The sequence below is a fragment of the Lipotes vexillifer genome, unplaced genomic scaffold, assembly GCF_000442215.2.
Source record: "Lipotes vexillifer unplaced genomic scaffold, Lipotes_vexillifer_v1.1 scaffold961, whole genome shotgun sequence".
NCBI lineage: Eukaryota > Metazoa > Chordata > Mammalia > Artiodactyla > Lipotidae > Lipotes > Lipotes vexillifer.
This window is the reverse complement of record NW_006776468.1, coordinates 869,494-894,638: the sequence shown is the minus strand read 5'-3', so window position 1 is coordinate 894,638 and position 25,145 is coordinate 869,494. Positions and strand designations below refer to the sequence as shown.

The window sequence follows — 25,145 nt, the reverse complement described above, 5'->3', positions numbered from 1 at the left end:
ATGTTATTCCTGCTCAAAACTCTTACATGGCTTCCTGCTTCATTCAGGATTAAAAAGCCTAAAGTCTTGGACTTCCCTGGTGGCACAGTGGTTAAGAATCCACCTGCCAATACAGGGGATACGGGTTTGAGCCCTGGTCCGGGAAGATCCCACATGTCACGGAGCAACTAACCCTGTGCGCCACGACGACTGAGCCTGTGCTCTAGAGCCCACAAGCCACAGCTACTGAAGCTTGCGCGCCTAGAGCCCGTGCTCCACAATGATAAGCCACCACAATGAGAAGCCCACGCACTGCAATGAAGAATAGACCCCGCTCGCTGACACTAGAGAAAACCCGTGCAGCAACAAAGACCCAACACAGCCATAAATAAATAAATAAATAAATGTATAACTGTATTAAATAAATAAAATTAAAAACCTAAAGTCTTAACCCAGTCTCCTAGGCCTTACATCACCAGGTCCCTACCTTATTTCAGCATTACTTCATGCCATTCCACCCCTGCTCACTTTCAGTTTGTCACAAAGACTTCTTTCTTTAGGTTTTTCCAACAACTTCTTTCAGTTTCAAGGCTATCCAATTCGCATGGAACACTATTACCACTCTCACCTTTTAACTAATTATTCCCTACTCATCCTTCAGATCTCAGCTGATTAAATCAGTAAGCTTCTCACTCTGCGCTTTTTCATAGCACTTCTTCCAACTGTAATTAAACTAATTACACCCTTAGTCTGTCTCAAGTAAACTGTAGGGACCTATGTGTCTTGATTATAGCTATATCCCCAGGGTCTCGCATCGTGCCCAAGTACTCCATAAATATTTTCTAAATGAAGAGCAATGGTTCAACTAGAAAACTGAGTTTTGTGTGACCGAAGTTTAGAGGGATTTTCCAAAAACCCTGCTAAAAACCCAAAACTTCAGTCTCTAGTGGGACCACAAAATATATGATAGGACCTTAGGTACAGTGACAAACTTTGGTGCTGACTCTGCCTCCTTCAGGTAGCCTATGCACACTGACTATAGTGTCTGAGAGAAAAAGACCCTGTCCCCAGTTTTCCCGATTTTCCAAGCTGGGACTCCCAAACTTCAGAATGTAAGTTTTGTTGGCTCTTCATATTCTTAAATCTAGGCACTGACTAGATGGGTGGGCGGGATGCAGGAACTCAAGACCCATGCCCAGAAGTGTGAAGAAACCACAGGATTCTCGCTGCCCTGATCTCAGTCCGTTAAGTGACCAATTTTTGGCATTCTCACTAAGACTACACTGGGATGGCATGTAGTGCTAAGAGAGGCCTCTAGGTGGCGCTACTCCACTAATATACCTTATAATTTATGAAGGCGGACATGGAACTCAGCTACACACTGGTTTCTCCAGAATCAGGATAAGGGAGTTTGGACTCATGGCAGGTCATACCCAGCATCCCTAAAAGAAACTGTTTCCATATCAGGTCTGACCAGACAAATAAGACAAGCAAGTATCATGGATGGATACTCCAATGGCTTTATTAACTCCTTTCTGGGGATGGCAGGGTGTTATAGCTGGAGAGATGAAAAGGAAGCCAGGAAGCTGTGGTCTCAATATGGGTCACTGAAGGGGTACAGAGGGTGACCTGCATCTCTCGGGACCCTCTTCCCATCCACCTGGAAAGAGAGACAGATGACTCCATTAGTAGGAGCTGACATTCCAAAGACCCAGAACATCTTTCCCAAGAATCTTACTCAACAGCCTCACCTGTGTACAGCACTATCACAGATGGCACTGACTGAGGCTAGGGCCTCAGAGAATGCCACAGTACCAAGAGCATTCCAGCACCAAACCCACAGCCTGGTATGTGGCTGCCCCTGCCCCTAAGAGTTTGCAGTCTCAGCTGGGATAAGGAACTCTTTATTTCCCTATGTGCAACAGGGAAACCTCTAACAAGGTTGAGAATGTCCCATTTATATCATTTACTGGGTAATCGTTACGTGTCAGGAACTGGGATCTTTTTACACATAGGAAGCTGAAGGTTGGAGAAGTTAAATAACTTGTTCTAGAATACAAGGTATCGAGATGCAGGACTGGAACTCACAGGCTACATGCCTTATCCCTCACCCAGACTAATTCCCGGAGCTCAGTAAAGAAAAAAGAGCCCACTGTGTCCAGGACAGCAATCCTACCAACAACAACATCCTGCCAAGCCTGTGACCAGGAAGGTTGAGGCCAGACTTAGGGCAGAATCCTGCCCCAAATCTCATATTCCCTGACTCTGGGGGGTGATACACACTCACCGTAAGCATGGGCACGATGAATCGCAAATTTTTATTCAGGGCATCCAGCTGCTTCATCTCCTCCAGGCTAAAAGTGAAGTCAAACACCTGGGGATGGGAGGGGGGGCGGGTGGTCAGGAAAGCCAGTTTTGCGAGTGGAAGTTGGGGTTCCAGAACAATGCCTTCTTAGCCAAACAGAGTCAGGGCCAGACTGTGTCCCAATAGACTAAAGAAGACAGGACAGACACATCACCAAGTACCTGGATGTTCTGAAGGATGTGGGAAGGTGTGACACTCTTGGGGATGCAGCTCACTTTCCGCTGGACCTGCCACCTGAGTGGGGGATTGAGGTATAGATGAGAAAGTGGAGTCAGTACACATAAGCACTTTTTTTTTTTGTCCTCCATGCAGCCTTCCCTGAGCTCCTGGAACCCCTGAGCCTCACTGGAATAGGGAACATGCCTCAGAGTGGCCTCTCCCCAGATGGCACGGCAGGATTCTCAGCCTCATCCAGGCATTTGGATAAGGAACCCCTCAACCCTTGCCTCCCAACCCAGAAGGCTTCTCCCTAACCTGACTGTCTTTCCCCAAGATTGTTCTTACCTGAGCAAGATCTGAGCTGGAGAACGGCCATGCTTTTCAGCCAGTGCCAGGACCACTGGCTCCTCAAGCAGGACAGGCTCATCAGGATCACGCCAAGCACGATCAGAGGAGCCCAGAGGGCTATAAGCAGTCACCTCCAGGCCGCGTGCTTGGCAGTGGGCAATCAGCTCATTCTGAGCCATGTATGGGTGGCATTCCACCTGAGCCAAGAAACAACCTATCATCATGAGGTGGCCACAGCCAGCTTGCTGGCCCCACCCAGACATGCATATCCTGACCAACCCTGCATCGCTGACCCCCTGCTTCCCCTCAACCTGCTTTTCTCACTCTCTAGACAGTTTTCCACTATTTCATTCTCTTCCCACACTTCAATGCCCTTCCTTAAGCAGAGGATTTCTGCACCACACTTCTGACAACTTTCTAGCCATCTCTCTGAAGTAGACCCATCATCTGCTCACTCATGCTCATTTACACACACACACACACACACACACACACACACACTGCCCCCAAACCAACTGATCTTTGCTGTGTTCACCTGCAGGACAGCTGGGCGCACAGAGGCCACACTGAGCACATCATCGATCTGCCGACTGCTGAAGTTGGACAGGCCCAGTGCCCGCACCAGCCCCTTAGCCACCAGTGCCTCCAGAGCCTTCCAGGTCTCCTTGTAGTGGGTGGAGTCATAGCGTATAGTCCCATCCGCATTCTTAGGAAAGGGGTTGTCTCCCCGCCTGAGTAAAAGACGGCCCCCCCCCCCGGTGTGGGCACAAATGCCAGGCTCCTGCCTACCTGCCCGTCTAGCCACGCTACATCCCATGATCCAAGCCCAGAAAGGGTAAAGGGCCAAGAATGAGAAACAAGCATGGTTTTTCACCTTTCCAGGTCATAACCCAAGTGTTAACTCTATATGGAATGCCCATCCCCCCTCTTCTTCTTCCTAGACACATTTTCTCTCCTCTCCTCTGGAAAGTCTTCCTTAACTCCTTTCACCTCGGGGAGTTGCAGGCCCCTGCAGCCTTCTTCAAGCACAGAGCACAGAGCTGATGGTCGGCTCCTCTCACACCCTCTGTGGGAGCTTACTCTACTGCAACCCCAGGGCCTAGGTCAGCAGAAGCTAGTACATTTCCCAAATGTACAAAGGCAGCAGGAGGGACCACCCATGTACACCCTAGGATACACACCATGTGAGGCTGCACTCCTTTTTTGTAGCTAAACTGTAGCAAAAAAGGCTGAATGTTCCTCTCCTGTTCTGCTACTGTGACTTACAAAAAGTTACTAACACGACTCCGCCAACCCCTGATTCCCTGGATGAAGACTCTGGCAAGGCTCACTCAAAGGCATAAGGCCAGTGCACCAGGTACAGGTCCAAATACTCCAGCTGGAGGTCAGCGAGTGTCTTCCGGAGGGCAGGCTCCACATCCTCAGGGTGGTGCTTCGTGTTCCACAGCTTGGAAGTCACAAACAGCTCCTCCCGAGGCACCAACTAGTACAGGGGGCAGGGTCCATAGTTAGAAGAGCCACGGGCACCCAATCTCACCCATCTTCACCTCTGGGAGAGGAATTAGAAGGAAGCTGATGCCAGATCCCTCTCGCCAGGCCTCAGCCCCAGCCTCTGAGTTTTCTCACCCCACTCCTCTGTAGTCCCAGTCCTCACCTTGCCAGGTCCCACATTCTCCTTCAGGGCCTCCCCAATCTCAGTCTCGTTGCCATAGATAGCAGCACAGTCAATGTGGCGGTAGCCTATACTTAAGGCATACTTAATAACTGCTTTTACCTGCCAGGTGAGAAAAGCAGAAGTTTTAGCTCTGTTGGTCTGGACCAGAAACTGCCCTCCTGAGGGTCACTGATGCGGGGAGGGGGCAGGAATTTACCACTGCAGTCATCCATGCAGTGGAAGTGAGAAGACGGCTCTAGTCTCGGGGACCAGAAGTCTCTTCAGAGACCCCAAACCCTTTGTCCCCACCCCACTAACCTCCAAGGTTCCTTCCAAGCAATCTCAGCAGGGCCCAGCTAAAACAAACAATGTGTTCTCAGCTAGATGTTCAGAAGGTGGATGGACACATTGACATGGGACAGAAGGCAGAAGTGTAGTCATGGAGACAGGTCCCCAGCCCTGGGGAGCTGGCTAGGGAAACATGATACACAGGTAAATAGTTCCCAGGGCAAGGCCACATGGAGAGACCCTTAGGAAGCCATGTAGACCAATAGAGCTCAGGCAAGCAGAAGAGGTGAGCGGGGAGAAAATGAAGGAAGGCAGAGAAGTGAGATGGAAGCTGGGCCCAGAGTCCACCAGAAGAGAAGAAAGCAGACACCAAGGAGGAGGACAGGTCAGTCAATTTGTTAAAAACCAGACTAACATGGCATTAGGAGCAGGACCAAGCGTGCCAGGCCCCTGCCACTCAAGATCCCCATTTAGGTGTAGCTCTTACTATCCAGACATATGCCCCTCACACCTGACCCTACTCCTGCCACTCCATACCCTTCCCCATCCCCTCCATCCCTGCCCCCAATCTTGGCCCTGGCTCTGGCTGTCACCAACTGCCTTCATCTAGCTCCTGGACTTGTCCCAGGCCATGTCAGTGCCTGCCTACAGAACCAGGCTCCTAGGCAGCTGTAGGAAGGAAAGCAAAGGGAAAAAAGGCAGAGTTCATCCAGCCACACCAGCCTAAATTCCAGAGAGAAGAGGCCATTCTCCTTGCCAGAGTCCCTCCCAAACTTCTCTAAACTCTGACTCAGATTCCAAGCACAAGGAACAAGTCCTGAGGAGATGCTCCACCCCAGGTGCAAGCTGAATCTCTACCTGTGTCAATCTAGAAAAACAGGTCTCCGCTCCTAGGCTCCCTGGGCTGGAAGGGTCTACACCAGGGGTTGCTAAACACTAGCAGTTTTCTTTTGGTTTTTTTTGGCCCTTGAGCTAAGAATGATTTTTATATCTTTAAATAGTTACATAAGTACATAATCACCTCCATTTTGCAAATTGTCTAACAAAATCTAAATTATTAACCACCTCGTTCTTTAAGAAAAAGTTTGCTGACCTTCAGTCTAAACAGTTGACCTAGTTATTCTTTAAACCCTAATACCTGCTGTGTGCCTACCTCTGGCCTCAAGGAACCCAGCGTGGAACAGGAGACATGATCACAGCACAGGGTGATAAGTGGCATATTAGGGGCCAGCATAGGGCCAGGCACAGAGGGGTCCCATGCCTTCACAGCAGTGCAGATCCAGTCAGGGAAAGGGCTCCTTCCTACACTCTAGGCAGTGCTGGGCCCCTCGACCACTCCTCTGAATCAGCTGTGGAAGCCAAGTGCTCACTGCTGGTCCCTTCTTCCCTTGTTTCTTCCCATTGCCCTCTAGGCTCATCCCACCTGAGGTGAAGTATAGTTGGGCGGGGTGGAGGCTGCTAGAAAAAACACAGACACCCTCTCCCGAGTAGTGCCTTTTCCCGAGCAGAGGAGCAAGAAGCCCCCCTCCTAATCTCCCATCCCTCACCTGGCCAGGCTCACTCTTCCAGGTGCCCAGTCCAATCAGGGGCATCTTCTGTCCAGTGTACAGGAGGATACAGGAAGCCGCCATTGCCCCCTGAAACACAGATGGGAAGAGAATGGTGAGGGGTCAGTGCTGTTGCTTGGGCCCACTGATCAAGACTCCTGTAAAACAGGAAGGGGGCACAGGGGTGATAGGAGAAAAAACAGAGTCATGTGTATATGCCTGTGAGCTGAGACAAGGTGCCTGGAACCAAGCAAAGCCAGTAACTCCTGGACAAACACTAATGGGACCACCAGCCTGGCTGCCCTTCTTCCATCAGACTAAAGCTCTGGTTAAAGGGCTCTAAAAGCTAAAAACAAAGGCGAGGTGGCTTCCCAGAAGTACCCAGCCTTAACTACATGAGGTCTCAAACCAGTGTAAGACAGGCAAAGGCCTTTATGAGACAAAGTGAGACCAGGTGACAGAACTGGCTCAGGAAAGGGTCCCTTTTCAAAGGATGAAATGAATGTTCCCAGGAGGCTGTCAGAACTACAGAGACTCTGAGTCCCTCTTACAGAGGTCTGATTGGCCATGCTGCTAGGCCTGAGTGCGGTCTTACAAGGGAAGTATACTATTTTTTAGATGAAAAAAACAGGCTCAGAGAGGTAAAATTATTTGCCCCAAATCAACAGCTAAGTGGCAGAGCCAACTATTCAAGGAGGAGCTGATGGAAAAGGCGGGAAAAGGCAAGTAAACACAGACCTATAAAATACATGTGCATGTACACTGTGCTACAGAAAAGCAAGTGACTTCTGTAGGGCAAGAACCAGGGAATAATGACACTGGCTTTTAAGAATGAGTTGGGACCGTCCCAAGAGTCAAGGGTAAGAGTCTTTCCAACTAGACACAGGACTTCAATGCGGCAGAAAGCAGGAAATTACAGATACATGAAAATTTCTAACTGAACAAAGCAGGTGGGTGATTGAAGCAACCCTGTTCGGAGAGCTATGAAAATCAGAAGTCTCCAAATGGGGAACCTCCCTGGTGGCACAGGGGTTAAGAATCCTCCTGCCAATGCAGGGCACAAGGTTTCAATCCCTGGCCCAGAAAGATCCCACATACGACGGAGCAACTAAGCCCATGCACCACAACTACTAAGCCTGCACTCTAGAGCCCGCAAGCCACAACTACTGAAGCCCGCATGCCTAGAGCCTGTGCTCCGCAACAAGAGAAGCCACCACAATAAGAAGCCCGCGCACTGCAAGGAAGAGTAGCCCCCGTTCACCGCAACGGTAGAGAAAAGCCCGTGTGCAGCAACAAAAACCCAACTCAGACAAAAATAAATAAATAAGTAAATAAACTTATAAAAAAAAAAAAGAGTATTATGGTAGAGCAGGTAACTGGACAAGTTCTAACTATAACCAACACACCAAAATTGTCTTTCCTAATACTTCTGACTCAGGAAGAATTTTATAGTCTAGCATAACCTTATGGAGACTACCCTTTCTGCTAAAACAAAAACAGAAACAAAAACGTTCAACCTGGGCAGCAAACTACGGACCACTGAAGGCAATACTCTTCATTACCAAACTTCCCAGGGACAACAACCTGCCCAGGGATCAGGCAAACATGTCTGGACTTCACAGGAGGAACTAGCCTGCTAGCTGCTACTAGGGTCTGTGGCTGGTTTCCTGGGCTTGATCTTCAACCCATGAACTGTTGACCTCTCCCAGATTTACCAGAACACAAGGGATGGCTCTGAAATTACACCCAGGCTAAGAGTATGAACAAAAACCTGGCCTCAGGGGAAAAGGAAGAAACCTCATGCTTGCCTCTCCCTTTCTTTTGCTTGTGAAACTGAAAACCAAAAAGGCTAAGGCTTGAGGTGGCGGACTGGTCCCAAGGTGTGCAGGTGCCCTGTGCCTATTCAGCAGTTCCCTCCTGAAGACTGGAGTGCTCAGCCTGCCACTGAAGACTGGTCTGCAGCTCCCACTGCTCAGGCCACTGAGTGGGTAGGAACAACCACTGAGTGGTCTTAAGCTGTTCTTCCACAAACTCTTAAAATGGAAATAGGTTGATGGAAAATAAACAGTTTCTGAAAAAAAAAAAAAGAGGCTAAGGCTTGGAGGGGCAGGAATCATAGAGGTAGAAACGGCAAACACAGATCTGCAAAGAACAAGAGCTCCAAAGGACAGAACAGAAGGCAGAAGACAGATGTTTTCCTCTAGGACTGAAAGTCATCCCCTAGCAGCTCCTGACTTCCTCATTCTGCCTGGTGCCACAGCCTTTCAGCCAACCCTGCATTAATAGGCTCTGAGCTTGTCAGCATCTGCCTAGTTGGACCTCTGGCAGAATTCAGAAACCCTCATGTTACCTTGGGAGAAGTTCTAGATGGAAAAGAGAGAAAAGCTGGGTGTGTGGGGAGAGGGGGGTGAGGGTAGTATCAGGATTCAGGTTTTATTATTCCCAGGTCAGTGCCTAGGTTCCTTCTCTCTGAGGCTCAGTCTTCCTTTCTCAGAGGAAGGCTCTAGAGCTGCCTCGATACAGGAAACTTGAAAACACAGGAAGAAGAGGAAGCAGTATTCACGTGAGTGTTCCCTGGCTGGATGGGCCTTTCTTCTCTGCTCCCCATAAATATTGATGTCCCTCAGGGTTCTGTCCTCAATCCCTTCTCACTCCCTAGTCAAGCTCAAGTCTTCAGTGATCACCTTAATCACTAATTCTTCCCACCCCAGTTCTATATATTCACCTCCCTCTGGACATCTCCACCTGTATATCCTACAGGTAAGTGAGACTCAACATGTCCAAAAGTATACTTATCAAATCCAGCAACACAGCACAGATTTCAAGCTCTGGGGTGGCACAGACCTAGGCTTGAATCTCAGCTCCCCCATTCTAAAGAGATTTTAAGCACTCTGCACAGTGCCTGACCATGTTCTTCTTTCTGTATACTCTATCTCACCAGGGACTCAAGGCCCTGGATGACAAGTGTTAAAGCAAACCAGACAACTTGTCTACAGTATAATCCATGGGGGTCTTAAAAAAGCCCTCTAATGTATTTCAGATTGTTTGAGGCATTTCTGAGTATTATCAGATTAGGGTTTCGACAGGTGATGGGAGGGGGGAGTTTATCTTCTTCTGGTTTCAAAGAAGCCAGGACAGAAAGCCACCTTAAATATGTAGCAGTGGCCAAGATTTGGTCTATCTGGCTGCATAAAAAATCCTGTAAATACTTGTAAATATTACAAAAGACACTGTTTGCTCTAAACTGTAATGTAAAACCTAAGATTGCAATAACACTTCCTGGACTTCTTGATGTACGTGAAAAGAATATATACTTCCTAAATCTTTATCCAGCCTATCCCTGTCCAACTCTCCAGGGCCACTGCTCTAGCTGTGACCAGCCCTCCCAAAACCAGGGATCTCTCTGCTTCCGGTGTGTCCCCTCTCCCCACAAAGCAGTCCCCAAATCTGACCATGTGATTCCCAGCATCTCTTCCAGTAGATCTCTCCTACCCTCGGGATAAGGTCCAGACTCCCTGGTAATACCCTTTATAACCTGGCTCCCACCTCCCCCATCTCTCCACCTCTTCATTTCAGACTCCATATTCCAGGCTTTGCAGGACCAGCCACCATATTTGACTCCAGGCCTCTGCACACTTTCCTTCCCCAAGTCCCACCCTTGCCTGGCTAACTGCAGGTCACCCTTCAGCTAGCAGTTTAAATTTCTGGTTCCTCCCATGTCCTGACAGTTGTGCACATCACTGCATTTGTTTGTTCATTTTCCCTCACAAATCTTGGTACTCCTTGAGGTCAGGGCCTACCATCTACCTAAACCTGTAGCTGCTAGAGTGCTTGCTCCCTCCTCCACCCCACACACAGTGGCAAATGGGAGAGATCCTGTCAGCAGGAGGGGCATATGATAAAGTCACTGCCTCCATCACCTTCTTCCTTTACTTCTTGGATAACCTGGAAAAAATCATCTCTGGAAAATAACAAAGTATTTACCATCATCTTTGATAAAAAGAAAAAAAAAAAAATCCCAGTGACTCCAGAAAGGATGCTACTCGGATTCCTCCTGTATTACAGATAAGAAAACTGAGACCTTGGGAAAAGTAACAGGACTGATCAGAATCATCAAGACTCTTCTAAGGGAGGTCCTGCAGCCCAGAGTATGGACAGGCTGAAGGGAGAGTTAATTTATACTAACCCCATCCGGTGAAGGTTCAGATTCCAGTCTCACTTTAACAGAGCACTGGGTCAACAGAAAAACATGCCCTGGCTTTCCCAAACCCAAGGCAGGTGCCTAAGCAAGCGAACCCACACCCCTCCTGCCACTTATGAGAAGCGTCTCTGCAATTCCACATTAAAGCCGGAGTTCCTGAAAAAATCGTGTTGGTGGGTAAACAAAAGGAAGATGGCAACCTAAACTTACTGACAGTATGTGCCGGGAGCTTTAAGAGCTTTATCTCACTTTAACTCTTGTTACATACAGTTCTGATGTAGGAACAGATTTTACCGCTGAGGAAACCGAGGTCCAGAGAAACTGAGAACTTATCCAAGATCACTCAGCGAATAAGAGGAAGCTCAAATCAGAAACCAAGTCGGGCCGCCTCCTCAGCATTTGCTCTTCGCTCTAACCCGGGGGCGGACACATCTGTAGTGAAGGTTCGAGGCCATCTCCACTACGACAAAGATGGGGCAGCAAAAGAGAAACTCACCTCGGCACGAGCACAGGACGTTAGCAGGGAAGTATGGCTTTTCAGCTCAGTCCTGTGCCCTGCTAGCGACCCAATGGGCCTCAGCTTCCGGGATTGGTGGGCAGCAAGAAACTGGCCTGAGACTGGACACCGGGACTTAAGTCTGGCGGTGATGAGGAAGCTCCTCCCAGAGGAGGGGCTGGGGCCGGGCATTCAACATCACGCGCAGTGGTGGGCCCCGCCCCTGTCCCCAGAAACAAGCTGGGGAGTGGACGCCTGAGCTGGGGTCTGCACTGTCTCTTCCTCAGGATGCTGGTGGGTGGATTGGCTGAGTTTGGGCACACTCCACAGCGCGAGTCTGGAGAACTCCCGGGTGAGTGAAGCCTGCGCCGACGGCCAAGTAAGCTGCCCCGGAGGCGGGGCCAGGGGGCGCCTCTGCCTGGCCCATATTGCACCGCGCGCCGCCGCGAGGCCGCTCTGGGCAACTTCTGCTCGTTCTGCGGCCAGAGGGAGGAGAGCCCGGCTGCCACGTGGTGACTTCTGCAGTCGGCTACCCCTAAGGACTACAGGCCCCACTCTGATCTATTCTCTTCCTTAGAGCCGGGTTGGCCAAGTTTTCTGAAAACACCTAAGCTGGTCCCATTATTTGGTCAGGCAAACTGAGGTCCAGAGAACAGCCGCAACACAGAGGTTGACAGTAACAGGGAAGACCTTGGGACTACAGGCTTTAAGAGGTAAAAGTTAGTGCTCTCTGTATCCGGACTGTGGACCCTGGCAGCGCATTTATGTTTTATGTATATTTAGGCTTTATAAACATTAATTTATTGAGTCTTCACAACAATCCTGGAAGGGGAATGTTCTTTTTTATTTTATTTACTGCAAGCCTTTTTATTGAAGTATAGCATACTGGTAAATGGAATATTGCCTGCCATATCAGGAAACAAAGGATGTCGCAATCAGCGATTGAAGCTGTGCAGCCGCCACCAAAGGTGAGCTGGTGAGCCCTAAGGGAATTTAGGAAGGAAACAAAGAATACCTGCCATCTAGCACCCATCAGTCTGCAGCCACTCCCTAAGGTGAGCCCTGATTTCAAGATACGAAAACACAGGATACTGGCCCCAGATAGCTGAGGTGCATAGCAAAGGCATGATTTCAATGATCCCAGACCCTTTCTTGCATCTTCCCATGCATAGAAAAGCACTAAATTCCTTAACTTGGGATTTCTGGTTTTCTTTAATTAACAGTAATCTTATGATGTTCCAACTACCTGCCCTTTGTTGCAAAGCTGCTATATATCCTAGCTCCCCCCTCGCTTCCTTGGAGCAGTTCTCTCAGTGTTACTTGAGATGCTGCCTTCTGGGCTTAAAGTCCTAAAAATTGCCACCAAATAAAACAACTCTCAACTTTTAGCTTGTGAATATTTTTTTAATCGACAATACAGACAGAATAATGCACAAATCCTAAACGTACAACTCTGTGATTTTTTTTTCAACATAACCACCATCCAGATGAATATACAGTGTTACCAGCACACTTGAAGCCTCCTGTGAGGAAGGTATTCAGTTCCATTTTACAGACTGCAGACTCAGCAAGGTTTCCCTTGCTCAGAGTCACACAGTTATTAAGTTACAGTTTTGTTTTTTGGTTTTCTGTGGGGTTTTTTTTTTTTTTTTTTGGCTGCGTTGGGTCTTTGTTGCTGCGTGCGGGCTTTCTCTAGTTGCGGCAAGTGGGGGCTACTCTTCGTTGAGGTGCACTGGCTTCTCATTGCGGTGACGACTTTTCTTGTGGAGCACGGGCTCTAGGCGCACGGGCTTCAGTAGTTGTGGCTCGTGGGCTCTAGTGCGTGGGCTCAGTAGTTGTGGCACACGGGCTTAGTTGCTCTGCGGCATGTGGGATCTTCCTACACCAGGGATTGAACCCGTTTCCCCTGCATTGGCAGGCGCATTCTTAACCACTGTGCCACCAGGGAAGTCCCAAGTTACAGTTCTGAGATTTGAAATCCCGTTTGCCATTTAGGCTGAGAGATGTCTTGAATTTATGTTTTCCTTAGTAGAAGTGGGCAAGAAGCAGATTTGTCCTGGTGTAGCTCTGCCTTTTTCTCCCCTCAACTTCTCCTCCACCCATCTGTACTCCCCCAGTGCCACTCTTCCCCGTCTTTTTTTTTTTTTTTTTGCATTACGCGGGCCTCTCACTGTTGTGGCCTCTCCCATTGTGGAGCACAGGCTCCGGACGCGCAGGCTCAGCGGCCATGGCTCACGGACCTAGCCGCTCTGCGGCATGTGGGATCTTCCCGGACCGGGGCACGAACCCGTGTCCCCTGAATCAGCAGGCAGACTCTCAACCACTGCGCCACCAGGGAAGCCCTTCCCCATCTTTTTTTACACCCAGATTACTCCCCACTGTCTCCCAAATAGGAGTGGTGTCCTGATGGACTAAATGTCCGACATTTCACACCATCTATCCTCATAAAGACACTCAGATTCCAGCTTATGTGATTGTTACCGAGTCCAAGCTTGCTCTGCTCGCCGCACGACAGGCCAATGCATCAGAGGCGAGGTGTTGAGGCAAGGAGTACCACTTTATTTGGAAAGCCAGCAGACGGAGAAGGTGTCAGACTAGTGTCTCTGAAAAACCGTCCTATCTGGGCCTGGATGCCAGTTTCTTTTATAGAATCAGAGAGGGAGGGGCAGTGAGGAAAAGGGCCATCAGTTGCAAAACATCTCCTGGAATGACCAACCTCCATGAGGGGATGTGTTAGTTTCTTTTTTCTTGCAGCCACTCACAGGTGGGCATGGTTACCTGAGGCAGGCCATTTATATATGATTATAATAACAAAAGCAGCGAAAAGCAAAGGTTAAAGGCAATGAAACAGATCAGACATGGAGTCTGGTTTAGCTCTTCCCTGTTACTTGATCAGAATTTAGAATCTCTCAAGTTCATCTTAGCCCAGCAAAGACCATTATAAGCAGGTAGGGCAGGGGGTCCCCAAAGAAAGAGAACTGTTACCAGAAAAACTGGGTTCATCCCTTGGTGGGTGTCAAGCCAAAAGACACAACCAAGCCAAAGATCAGGAGAAGGGAGAATTTATTATTGAAACCTAGCAGGACCCTGTAGGACTCCCGGGTACAAAGCCTTTCTGTGTCCCCCATTTCTTGTTTGTAGGAAATAGGCTTCATTCAGCCTCCTTGACCTTCCCTAAGTTCCAAAGGGCAGGTTAAAACAGTTGCTAATCAGAGAAGAGTGGGAATGCAGAAACAACAGAGGAACAATCAAGAAATACTAATGCAGCCTTGGGACAGGGTCCTGGTTCCTCCTCAAGGAATATACATAACAATATTTTTGAGATCTTCTGCAGGAACTAAGGCCCCCCACCCAGGGAGAGAATAGCAACCTCAGGCTGCGCACAAGATTCCTGGAGCGCTGCCTTGTTACATCACCACCAACCAATCAAAAGAAAGCCATACACCCTGCAGCCCTCACCCCAAATTTTGCCTATAAAAAGCTTTCCCCCAAAACCATTGGGGAGTTCGGGGTTTTTGAGCATGAGCCACCCATTCTCCTTGCTTGGTCTTGCAATAGACCTTTCTCTGCTTCAATGTTTGATGTTTAGGTTTATTTGGCCTCACTGTACATGGGGCACACAAACTTTTGTTCAGTCATTATTGCAACAAGTAAAGAAAACAACAGGGATCTTTCCCAAAGCAGAAAGGCAAAGGTTTTGCTGCTCCCTGACAGCAAAAATGGGAACGTTTAAGCTAAGGGCACATGCATATTCATGAAAGGGCTTGGGTGGTCAACAGAGTCCAAACTTTAGTTGATTAAAATCACAAAAGTCAGAAAATCTCAATATCAGCATCCCTTACCTAACTGATCTGGTGGTTGAGTGCTTCAGGCTAATTAGCTTCAGGCTAATCCTTTTTTTGTAAAACAGAACTGGAAGTCTTCTCTTTGCTGTTGTTACTCCTCTGGCCTGATAACAGTTTGTTCTTGCATAATTTTGTTCCCTTAAGGTCACTAATTACTGAGACCTGTTCAGGGACAAGCACTGTGGCCAGGCTTAGATCACAAAATGGCTTAGGCCATAAAGGACCCTCCCACAATCCACAATCTTCTGCCCCATCTAATGGACTCCCTCCTGCCCACTCCTTCCCCAGATCTGAGACTTTTGCTCTTAGTTCTGGCCACTGGGATTGTTCCATGCAAGGCACAACACTAGCCTTCCAAGAGTTTTCAGAGCAATAGTCATCAAATTGGTGGTATATTGTCTTCTAAAAGAGATCAGCATGAGAACGCACCATCCCTTTTACAATCTTCCTCCTCCGTTTTAAAAAAGACAAACCTCTCAGCCAGCTCCTAGGATGCATTGCCCCCGTGTGCATTGAGGCTACTAAACAAAGGAACTTTTGGAAATACTGATGACTCTAATGACTGGATCATAAACCCTTATGCAAGTCATTTCCAATTCTTTGTTTTGAAAACTATGGGTAAAAGCTGATAGACCATTAAAAATAATTTTGTGTGGGCTTCCCTGGTGGCGCAGTGGTTGAGGGTCCGCCTGCTGATGCAGGGGACACAGGTTCGTGCCCCGGTCCGGGAAGATCCCACATGCCACAGAGCGGCTGGGCCCGTGAGCCATGGCCACTGAGCCTGCGCGTCCGGAGCCTGTGCTCCGCAATGGGAGAGGCCACAGCAGTGAGAGGCCCGCGTACCGAAAAAAAAAAAAATATATATATATATATATATATATATATATATACATATATAATTTTGCGTGATAGATTTTGTGATTTTTGGAGTATAACTTGGAAAGAGTTAAAACAGCTAAGTGATATTGCTTTGGAAAGATTTCTATTTTCATCCACTTATTTATGTGAACAAGTTATCTCAATGCTTGTATCTATAAAAATGAAAAATAAGAATGGAATTGAGGGACTTCCCTGGTGGTGCCATGGTTAAGAATCAGCTAGCCAATGCAGGGGACACAGGTTCAAGCCTTTGTCCTGGAAGATCCCACATGCCGTGGAGCAACTAAGCCCGTGCGCCACAGCTGCTGAGCCCGCGTGCCACAGCTACTGAAGCCTGCGTTCCTAGAGCCCGTGCTCCGCAAAAAGAGAAGCCACCACAATGAGAAGCCTGTGCACCACAACAAAGAGTAGCCCCCATTCATCACAACTAGAGAAAGCCACACACAGCAATGAAGACCCAATGCAGCCAAAAATAAATAAATCTATATATTAAAAAAAGGAATGGAATTGCTGTTGAACTTTGTTCATTCTGAAAATAAGTAATATTCATCCACAGGTACAAGAATTAAATGGAGAAAAGAAAAAAAAGAACAAAGCCCCAGTCCATCTCATTTTTATGTTTAATAAGTATCAAAACTTGTGCTGTATGTTACTTTGATCAACTGTGTAATAATAATAGTTGTAATTTTTAAGAACATGATCACAGAACTTAAAATTGTATAAATTAATTTATATATTTTGACTGCGGAGAAGGATGATAACTTAAAATTTTCAAGCATAAGAATATGCTATATTAAGACAATATTCTCGAGGTGAGGTGGGAGCATTCTTTGATGTTCTGATTTAAGCTCAGTCTTGGCCTCAGCTCTGTCCCTGTATCTCCATAGTGGACACTTCACATGTCCTACTCGCCCTCTTGGAGCTGGAGTACTGCCTAAATAAAATCTGTTATCTGAAGGGAAGATGGGAAGACGCTTCTCTGAAAATTTCCCCAGCAGCTGGTGTTCCCTTCCACCAAAACAAGAAAAGCTTCTTCTGTGTATTCCACAATTTTGTGTGAACACCCAGTAGGGTATATGGAGGAAAAGCCTGCAGAAGTCTGCAGAAGTCTGCAGAAGTCTTCACATAGAGGGAAACTATACTTAATGAGCCTTATCTAGATGAGGCTAGCCTGATCTAGATGATAGAAATTTTTTTAATTAATTAATTTATTTTTTGGCTGAATTGGGTCTTCGTTACGGCATGTGGGCTTTCTCTAGTTGCTACAAGCAGGGGCTATTCTTCGTTGCAGTGCGTGGGCTTTCTCATTGTGGTGGCTTCTCTTGTTGTGGAGCACGGGCTCTAGGTGCAAGAGTTCAGTAGTTGTGGCTCATGGGCTCTAGAGCGCAGGCTCAGTAGTTGTGGCCCACTGGCTTAGTTACTCTGCAGCATGTGGGATTTCCCGGACCAGGGATTGAACCCATGTCCCTTGCATTGGCAGGCAGATTCTTAACCACTGCACCATCAGGGAAGTTCCGGCAGGTGGATTCTTAACTACTGTGCCACCAGGGAAGTCCCTAGATGATAGGATTCTTGACCTCCAGTCTACGCCTGAAATATCCTAATGTGATGCAACTTTGGAGGTTCTCCAAGGAGAGGTGAGTGGACTGTGCATACAGGAAAAAATTCATTGTTGTGGCTAGAGGGTGGAATGTGGAAGATTGTATTTTCTGGAAAAGGTCACAGCAGTATTTCTGGCTCATCTGACAGAAAATTGATAATCCCTTTTAAGAGATAGGGTCTGTTTCCCCTCTCCTTGAAACTATGACTGTTCATTGAAGATAGTATGGTTAAACTGTGTGATTTCAGGCTAGTCTAACAAAGGCAATGCAATTTCCACTTGGCCATCCATTCCTCTCTTGGGAAATCTACCTTTGAAACCCAGTCATCATGCTAGGAAGTATCCCAAACTAGCCAACATGGAGACCCCATATGGCAAAGTCTGTGTGTAGAGTACCTAATATTCTAGTTTATAGCCATTATCAACCAGTAGACCTGTGAGGGAACAAGAACTCATATGAGTCTAGCACTTACCTTTCATGTCATCTAGTTGAAGCTCCAGATATCATGGATGAAATACAAACCATCACTGCTGTGCCTTATCTAAATTCATGACTCACAGAACTTTTGAGCATGATAAATGGTCATTTCACATGGCTTAGTTATGGGATAATTTGTGACTCAGTTGAAGTAACAAGGATAAACTCCTTTAGAAGCTTAATGCAGAAACGTAGTGTGTAGAAATTTTTTTTTCAGCTTTATTGAAATATAATTGGCATACAACATTGTGAATAATATGTTTATTTGTTACACTTATATACAGTGGACAACAAGGTTTATACGTGGATTTTCTTCAGTAAATGCATACTACAGTATGACACAATCCAAGATTGATTGAATCCATAGATGCAGAATCACAGACAGGGAGGGCCAGTTGTGAAGTTATAAGCATATTTTTGACTGCACGAGGGTCAGTGCCCTAACCCCTGTATTGTTCAAGGATCAACTGTATTTCAAAATGATTACCATCACAGCATTAGCTAACACCTCTGTCCTGTTATATAATTACCATTTCTTTCTTTGTGGTGAGAACATTTCAGATCTATTCTTTTAGCCGCCTTCAAGTATATAATACAGTATTATTTGCTGTAACCACCATGATGTACATTAGATGCCTAGAACTTGTTACTCTTACAACTAGATATTTGTACCCTTTGACCAATGTCTTCTCATTCCCCCCACACCACAGGCCCCTGGTAGCCACTCCTTTACCGTCTCTTTCTCTGAACTTGGCTTTTTAAGATTCCACATGTAAGTGATACCATACCATACTGTATTTGTCTTTCTCTGCAAACCGTGTTATTTCACTTAACACAATGCCCTCAAGGTCCATCCATGTTGCAAATTGCAGGATTTTCTTCTTTCTTCATGGCTGGATAATAATAAAGTGTGTGTGTGTGTATCTTTATCCATTCATTTGCTGATGACGTGTTTTTCCATGTCTTGGCTATTGTGAATGGTGCTGCAATGAACATGAAGATGCAGATATCTCTGCAAATGAATTGACAGCAATGTATAAAGCTGCTTACATTTATGTATTAAGTGTTTAATTTAGTATAAGTAAATAGTACATTCAGTCAATTGAAAATTTCATTGTAAAAAAAGTTTGTCTTAAAATATTTATTTTTTTAAAGATTTTTTTTGATGTGGACCATTTTTAAAGTCTTTATTGGATTTATTACAATATTGCTTCTGTTTTACGTTTTGCTTTTTTGGCCATGAGGCATGGGAATCTTAGCTCCCTGACCAGGGATCGAACCCGTACCCCCTACATTGGAAGGTGAAGTCTTAACCACTGGACCACCACAGAGGTCCCTTAAAATATTTATTTTATTTATTTAAAAAATTTATTTTATTTTATTATTTATTTTTTGGTTGTGTTGCGTCTTCATTGCTGTGCGCAGCTTTCTCTAGTTGTGGCAAGTGGGGCGACTCTTTGTTGCGGTGTGTGGGCTTCTCATTGCGGTGGCTTCTCTTGCTGTGGAACACGGACTCTAAGTACGTGGGCTTCAGTAGTTGTGGAACGCAGGCTAGTTGTGGCTCGTGGGCTGTAGGGCACAGGCTCAGTAGTAGTGGTGCACGGGCTTAGTTGCTCCATGGCATGTGGGATTTTCCCGGACCAGGGCTCGAACCCATGCCCCCTGCATTGGCAGGCAGATTCTTAACCACTGTGCCACCAGGGAAGCCACACATTCTGTCTGTTGAGTGTGTTTCTCCCAGGGTCTGTCCTAGGACAGCAGCTCACACTCATCATGGAGCAGACACAAATTTTAGAAATATTTAGGAGTAGAATTGGCAGCACTCAGTGATCTACTAGATGTAGGAGATTAAAAAAACAAAAAAACGGGGCTTCCCTGGTGGTGCAGTGGTTGAAAATCCACCTGCCAATGCAGGGGACACAGGTTTGAGCCCTGGTCCAGGAAGATCCCACATGCCACAGAGCAACTAAGCCCATGCGCCACAACTACTGAGCCTGTGCTCTAGAGCCCGTGAGACACAACTACTGAGCCTGTGTGCTGCAACTACTGAAGCCCACGTGCCTAGAGCCCGTGCTCTGCAATGAGAGAAGCCACTGCAATGAGAAGTCCATACACTGCAATGAAGAGTAGCCCCCACTCACCGCAACTAGAGAAAGCCCATGCGCAGTAACAAAGACCCAACACAGCCAAAAATAATTAAATAAATAAAATAAATTAATTAAAAAAATTTTAAAAAACAACAAAAAACATAGAGAACAGACTTGTAGTTGCCAAGGTGGGGCAGCGGGGAGGGAGAGAGATGGACTGGGAGTTTGGGGTTGGTAGATGCAAACTATTACATTTATAATGGATAAACTACAAGGTCCTAATGCATAGCACAGGGAACTATACTCCATATCCTGTGATAAACCATAATGGAAAAGAATATAAAAAAGAAATGTCTCTATGTGTATAACTGAGTCACTTTGCTGTATAGCAGAGATTGGCACACCATTGTAAATCAACTATACTTCGATTGAAAAAAACAAAACACTGGAATGACTCTTAGGTTTCCAGCTTGAGTATGTGTGAGGATGGTGAATGGTTTCCTAAACACACCATTTTTTCTCTCACCTTGGGTCTTTGCATATGCTGTTCCTACCTAGGACACGCATTCCTTCAAATATCCTCTACTCCCAAAACATCTTTACTGAGAAGGCTTCCCTACTGGCTCAGACTGAGTTAGGTACTCCTCTTCTGTATTCCCAAAGCCTCTAGTACTGACCCGTAGATCAGTTAAGACTCTGTGTTGGGGACTTCCCTGGTGGTGCAGTGGTTAAGAATCCACCTGCCAATGCAAGGGACACAGGTTCGATCCCTGGTCTGGGAAGATCCCACATGCCGCGGAGCAACTAAGCCTGTGCGCCACAGCTACTGAACTTGTGCTCTAGAGCCCGCAAGCCACAACTACTGAAGTCCGTGCGCCTAGAGCCCGTGCTCTGCAACAAGAGAATCCACTGCAATGAGAAGCCCGTGCACCGCAACGAAGAGTAGCCCCTGCTTGCCGCAACCAAGACCCAATGCAGCTAAAAATAAAATAAGTAAATAAATAATTTTTTTTTAAAAAGACTCTGTTGCTCTTAACAGAAAACCTAATTTAAGCTGGCTTTGACAGTAAAGGAAATTTATGGACTCAAATAGACAGGCTTCAAGGTTGGTTTGATTCAGCAGCTCAACAATGTCATCAGGATCCCAGTTTGTTTCTATTTCTTCTCTCTGCTTTCCAATCTCATATTCATCCTGAAGTTGACCTCCTTATGGTGGCAAAATGATTATGACACTTGTAGCCTTCATATCAGCTACCACATTCTCCAGAGCACTAACTTCTGGGAGCTCTCTCAAATGAGTGAGGGGCACTCCTTCCCTAAGACCATCAGAAACTCTCTTTAGCCTTCCAAAACCCAAACTGAGTCAGAAGATAAGAATGCAATGGCATGAAAGAAAAAGAGTAAGTTTCAGAAAAGTGCTAAATAGAAATTCTGGAACTGAAATGTTATACAGCAGTGAAAAGGAACAGCATGAATAAATTTCCCAAACTTACTGTTGAGTGAAATAAAGCAGACATGAAAGAGTACATATACTGTATAATTCCATTTTTATGAAGTATAAAACCAGTAAAAACGAATCTATGGGGACTTCCCTGGTGGTGCAGTGGTTAAGAATCTGCCTGCCAATTCAGGGGACACAGGTTCAAGCCCTGGTCTGGGAAGATCCCACATGCCATGGAGCAACTAAGCCCATGCACCACAATTACTGAGCCTCCATTCTAGAGCCTGCAAGCCACAACTACTGAGCCCATGCACCGCAACTACTGAAGCCTGGGTGCTTTAGGGCCCATGTTCCACAACAAGAGAAGCCACTGCAATGAGAAGCCTGCACACCACAATGAAGAGTAGCCCCCACTCCCCGCAACTAGAGAAAGCCTGTGTGCAGCAATGAAGGCCCAACATAGCCAAAAGTAAGTTAATTAATTAATTTTTTTAAAATTAAAAAAAAAACTATGTTGTCAGAAGTCAGGATAGTGATTACCCTTGGAGATGTAGAGACTGGAAATGGGCAAGAGGCGAAGCTTGTAGGGTGATATTAATGATCTTTTTTTTTTTTTTTTTTTTTTGTGGTATGCGGTCCTCTCACTGTTGTGGCCTCTCCCGTTGCGGAGCACAGGCTCTGGACGCGCAGGCTCAGCAGCCATGGCTCACGGGCCCAGCCGCTCCGCGGCATGTGGGATCCTCCCGGACCAGGGCACGAACCCACGTCCCCAGCATCGGCAGGCGGACTCTCAACCACTGCGCCACCAGGGAAGCCCTAATGATCTATTTCTTGATTTAATTTATAAGGATATGATAAATTTGTGAAAAATTATCAAGTTATGCACTTAATATGTACACTTTTCCATTATGTTATACTCCAATTAAAAAGAAAATATTTTCAAATTAAAAAAAAATGAAAAACCTATATGTATAAGGAAAGAGATTGGATGGAAACACACCAAAATAATTGCAATAGCTGCATTTGATTAGTGGATGTATAGGTTATTTTGTTTTTCTTCTGTATTTATAAAGTTTTTGAAACATAGCTCTTTTATTGAATCCAGTTGAGTACCTCTCCAGACTCATTTGGACCTACCTGCTTCCAGCCTCTCCACTCTGTAGAGAGCTAGTCACTACTGTGAACCGACCCACTTCCTGATGCAATAGTCTGCCTCAGCTTCCCCAAGTGTGTGGACCAGACTTCTGTATTTTCTCTATTGCACCTGCTATAGCAGGAGCTGCAGCAGCTATGACCCTCAGGTCCGACTTAACGAGGCCCACAGAGAATCTGGCCACTTAACACCACTTCCAGAGTAAGCTGAAGCCCTTGCTGTAATTGGGATCGATCTCCCAAGACTGCACTGAGGAGCCAGGAAACAACCTGGAAGTACAGTGGAGTTAATATCTCATACGGTATAAGGAAATTGACAAATGAGAGATAGAAGCAAAGAGCCAACAGATAGTTTTCTCTTCCTCTCTCCAGTAAACAGTTCCTAGACACCATAACGTCATTTTATGTGGTTTCTCAGTCCTATATAACTGAGCAATTAGCTGTATCTTCTTATAAAGCTGTGGCTAGCTCTGAGGCACTTCACCTTTTGTTTTCTTTCCCTTCCTTTCTGTTTTTCCCTTATTCTTGTCCTGAATATTGTTTGTAGAACCTCACAATAAAGCCTTAGCATGTAAATTTTGCTCTGAGCTCTGGTTTTCTAGGTAAAGAGGCTAGGATACAACTATATTACCTTTATAATGAGTGGAGGGAGGGAGAGAAAAAAAAAGATTAAAAAGAGGTACCAGGGACTTCCCTGGTGTCACAGTGGTTAAGAATCCACCTGCCAATGCAGGGGACACGGGTTCAATCCCTGCTCCAGGAAGATCCCACAAGCTGTGGAGCAACTAGGCCCATGCTCCACAGCTACTGAAGCCCGCGTGCCTAGAGTCCATGCTCCGCAACAAGAGAGGCCACCGCAATGAGAAGCCCATACACCACAGCAAAGAGTGGCCCCCACTCACCACAACTAGAGAAAGCCCAGGCACAGCAATGAAGACCCAATGCAGCCAATAAATAAATAAATTAACAAATTTATAAAAAGTAAGTGAGTAATGTTAGGGAAACTAAAACAAATAAGAACAACTACCATTTTATTGAGCATATGCTATCTGCCATACTCTTTATATTCTTGCTTTCTAATCTCCACAGCAGAAACTTTTGGATTCGGTTGACATGAAGGTCATTGGTTACTTTGTGGAGAGCTGGCCCAGTGGAATGGTTAATCCTGAGCCTGATTGGATTTAGGAGTGAAGAGGAGACAGAGATGTGGAGAATCAGAGGGCAGACTTCTCAAGAATATAGTAAAGGGAAGGAAAGTGATGGGTTAGTGGCTTGAGAGAAAAGTAGATGGAGGAAGAGTTTTTCACTATGTGGGGAATTTGAACGTGAACATGTGCTAAGGCGAAGGGTCCAGTGGAAGAAACTGGAGCTAAGAAAAGGGAGAGAATAATGAAGGGAATCATGCTTTCAGCTAACATTTACTGGGCATTTACTAAGCACTAGTATCTTAGTCTGTTCGGGCTGCCTTGGATACCACAGACTGGGTGGTTTATAAACAGCAGAAATTTATTGCTAACTATTCTGGAGGCTGGAAGTCTGAGGTCAGGGTGACAGCATGATCAGTGAAGGGCCCTCTTCTAGGTCACAGACTTATTGTATCCTCACAGGGCAGAAGGGGCAAGAGATCTCTCCAGAAGAGCCTCTTTTATAAGGCACTAATCCCATTCATGATGGTTCCACCTTCATGACTTACACACCTCCCAAATGCCACATGTACTAATACCATCAACTTGGGTAGTAGGATTTCAACATATTAATGGTGGGGGTGGGGTGTGCAGAGAGGTAAACATTCAGACCATAGCACCTAGTCCTTTCTCTAGGTGCAAAAAAGGACACAAAAATGGATCAGCCTTGTCCTCTGGCTATAACATTCACAGTCCAGAGGGGCTAAAGTAAAAGAGGTGGAATGCAGACCCAGAGATGGGTGCACAGAGGCAGCTTCATGTGATGCCAGGGGAAGAGGCTCAAACAGATGAAAAGCTGGAAAGTAATAGGTGTCTCCTAGGAAGGAGGAGGGCATGTCCCCCTCTGGACTACTAGGTGGGAGGGACAAGTTCTCAGCCCCACTTCACTGAGCATTTCAGCATTTGAGAGAAGTTTCTAGAATCTGAGAGGAATGTGGTCAGGTCAGAGAGATGAGGAAATGTCCTCTTCCCAAGTTTCCGAGTCTATACCGGTGTTTTATTTGCTGGCACTTCCTGCTTATTTTGGGTTGTCTCTCTGAGAATTCAAGAACAAAGTTCAAGTTCTCAGAGGACCCATGTGCAAATCAAGGCAATAAAAGGGCCACTCTGGAAGCTTACAGCCAGGAGAAGCAGGGGCATATGTACTTTCCTAGATGAAAGGAATCTGAGACAAGAATGTGAGGAGAAGTCCATACCCTCCAGCCTGCCCCTCAGCAGGGCCTCTCAAACCCTTGGATCCAAACCCCTCGTCAGTGTCAGTCAAAATTCCCGGAAAGAGAGGGAGACCTTAAATCTAGACTCACCTCCAGATGCTCACGGCCGAGTGTCTTTACATTCAGTAGTCATTCATTCAACTAATACTTACTGAACCCTTACTGTATGCTAGGTATTCTGCTAGGGCGCTGGAGATACCTTAAACAAGATCTTGCCTTCATGAGCTG

General features: G+C 46.4%; 2 protein-coding genes across 4 annotated transcripts in view; one reads left to right on the top strand and one right to left on the bottom strand.

The window, feature by feature from the left end:
* Nucleotides 1-1,482: 1,482 nt before the first annotated feature.
* AKR1A1 (aldo-keto reductase family 1 member A1) lies at nucleotides 1,483-11,229 on the bottom strand. Of its 3 annotated transcripts, XM_007450369.1 has the most exons (10): nucleotides 11,057-11,149; nucleotides 9,231-9,242; nucleotides 6,341-6,430; nucleotides 4,506-4,625; nucleotides 4,183-4,334; nucleotides 3,387-3,582; nucleotides 2,849-3,048; nucleotides 2,506-2,578; nucleotides 2,267-2,353; nucleotides 1,483-1,639 (listed from the first exon to the last, which is right to left on the bottom strand). In XM_007450369.1, exons 3-10 carry the CDS (start codon nucleotides 6,422-6,424, stop codon nucleotides 1,574-1,576), a joined length of 978 nt encoding a protein of 325 aa, XP_007450431.1. In that variant the 5' UTR covers nucleotides 6,425-6,430; nucleotides 9,231-9,242; nucleotides 11,057-11,149; the 3' UTR covers nucleotides 1,483-1,573. The 3 variants fall into 3 exon arrangements, with proteins under 3 accessions (XP_007450431.1, XP_007450429.1, XP_007450430.1); XM_007450367.1 differs by lacking the exon at nucleotides 9,231-9,242 and having other exon boundaries at nucleotides 11,038-11,229; XM_007450368.1 differs by lacking the exons at nucleotides 9,231-9,242; nucleotides 11,057-11,149 and adding an exon at nucleotides 9,997-10,055.
* A 96-nt stretch (nucleotides 11,230-11,325) lies between these two features.
* Nucleotides 11,326-25,145, top strand: part of PRDX1 (peroxiredoxin 1) — a 44,816-nt gene continuing 30,996 nt past the window's right edge. The window contains exon 1 of the mRNA XM_007450365.1: nucleotides 11,326-11,389. Coding sequence (XP_007450427.1) covers nucleotides 11,326-11,389 — 64 coding nt within the window. The remainder of the gene's footprint in view (nucleotides 11,390-25,145) is intronic.

What these genes read in the sequence shown, in the direction of transcription:
- AKR1A1 (XM_007450367.1), bottom strand. Translation starts at nt 11,229, where the DNA reads ATGCCCGGCCCCAGCCCCTCCTCTGGGAGGAGCTTCCTCATCACCGCC. An exon ending in CGTCCTGTGCTCGTGCCGAG is followed by an intron (nt 6,431 to 11,037) that starts GTGAGTTTCTCT and finishes TCTGTGTTTCAG; the next exon opens with GGGGCAATGGCGGCTTCCTG. An exon ending in GGAAGAGTGAGCCTGGCCAG is followed by an intron (nt 4,626 to 6,340) that starts GTGAGGGATGGG and finishes CTCACCTGGCAG; the next exon opens with GTAAAAGCAGTTATTAAGTA.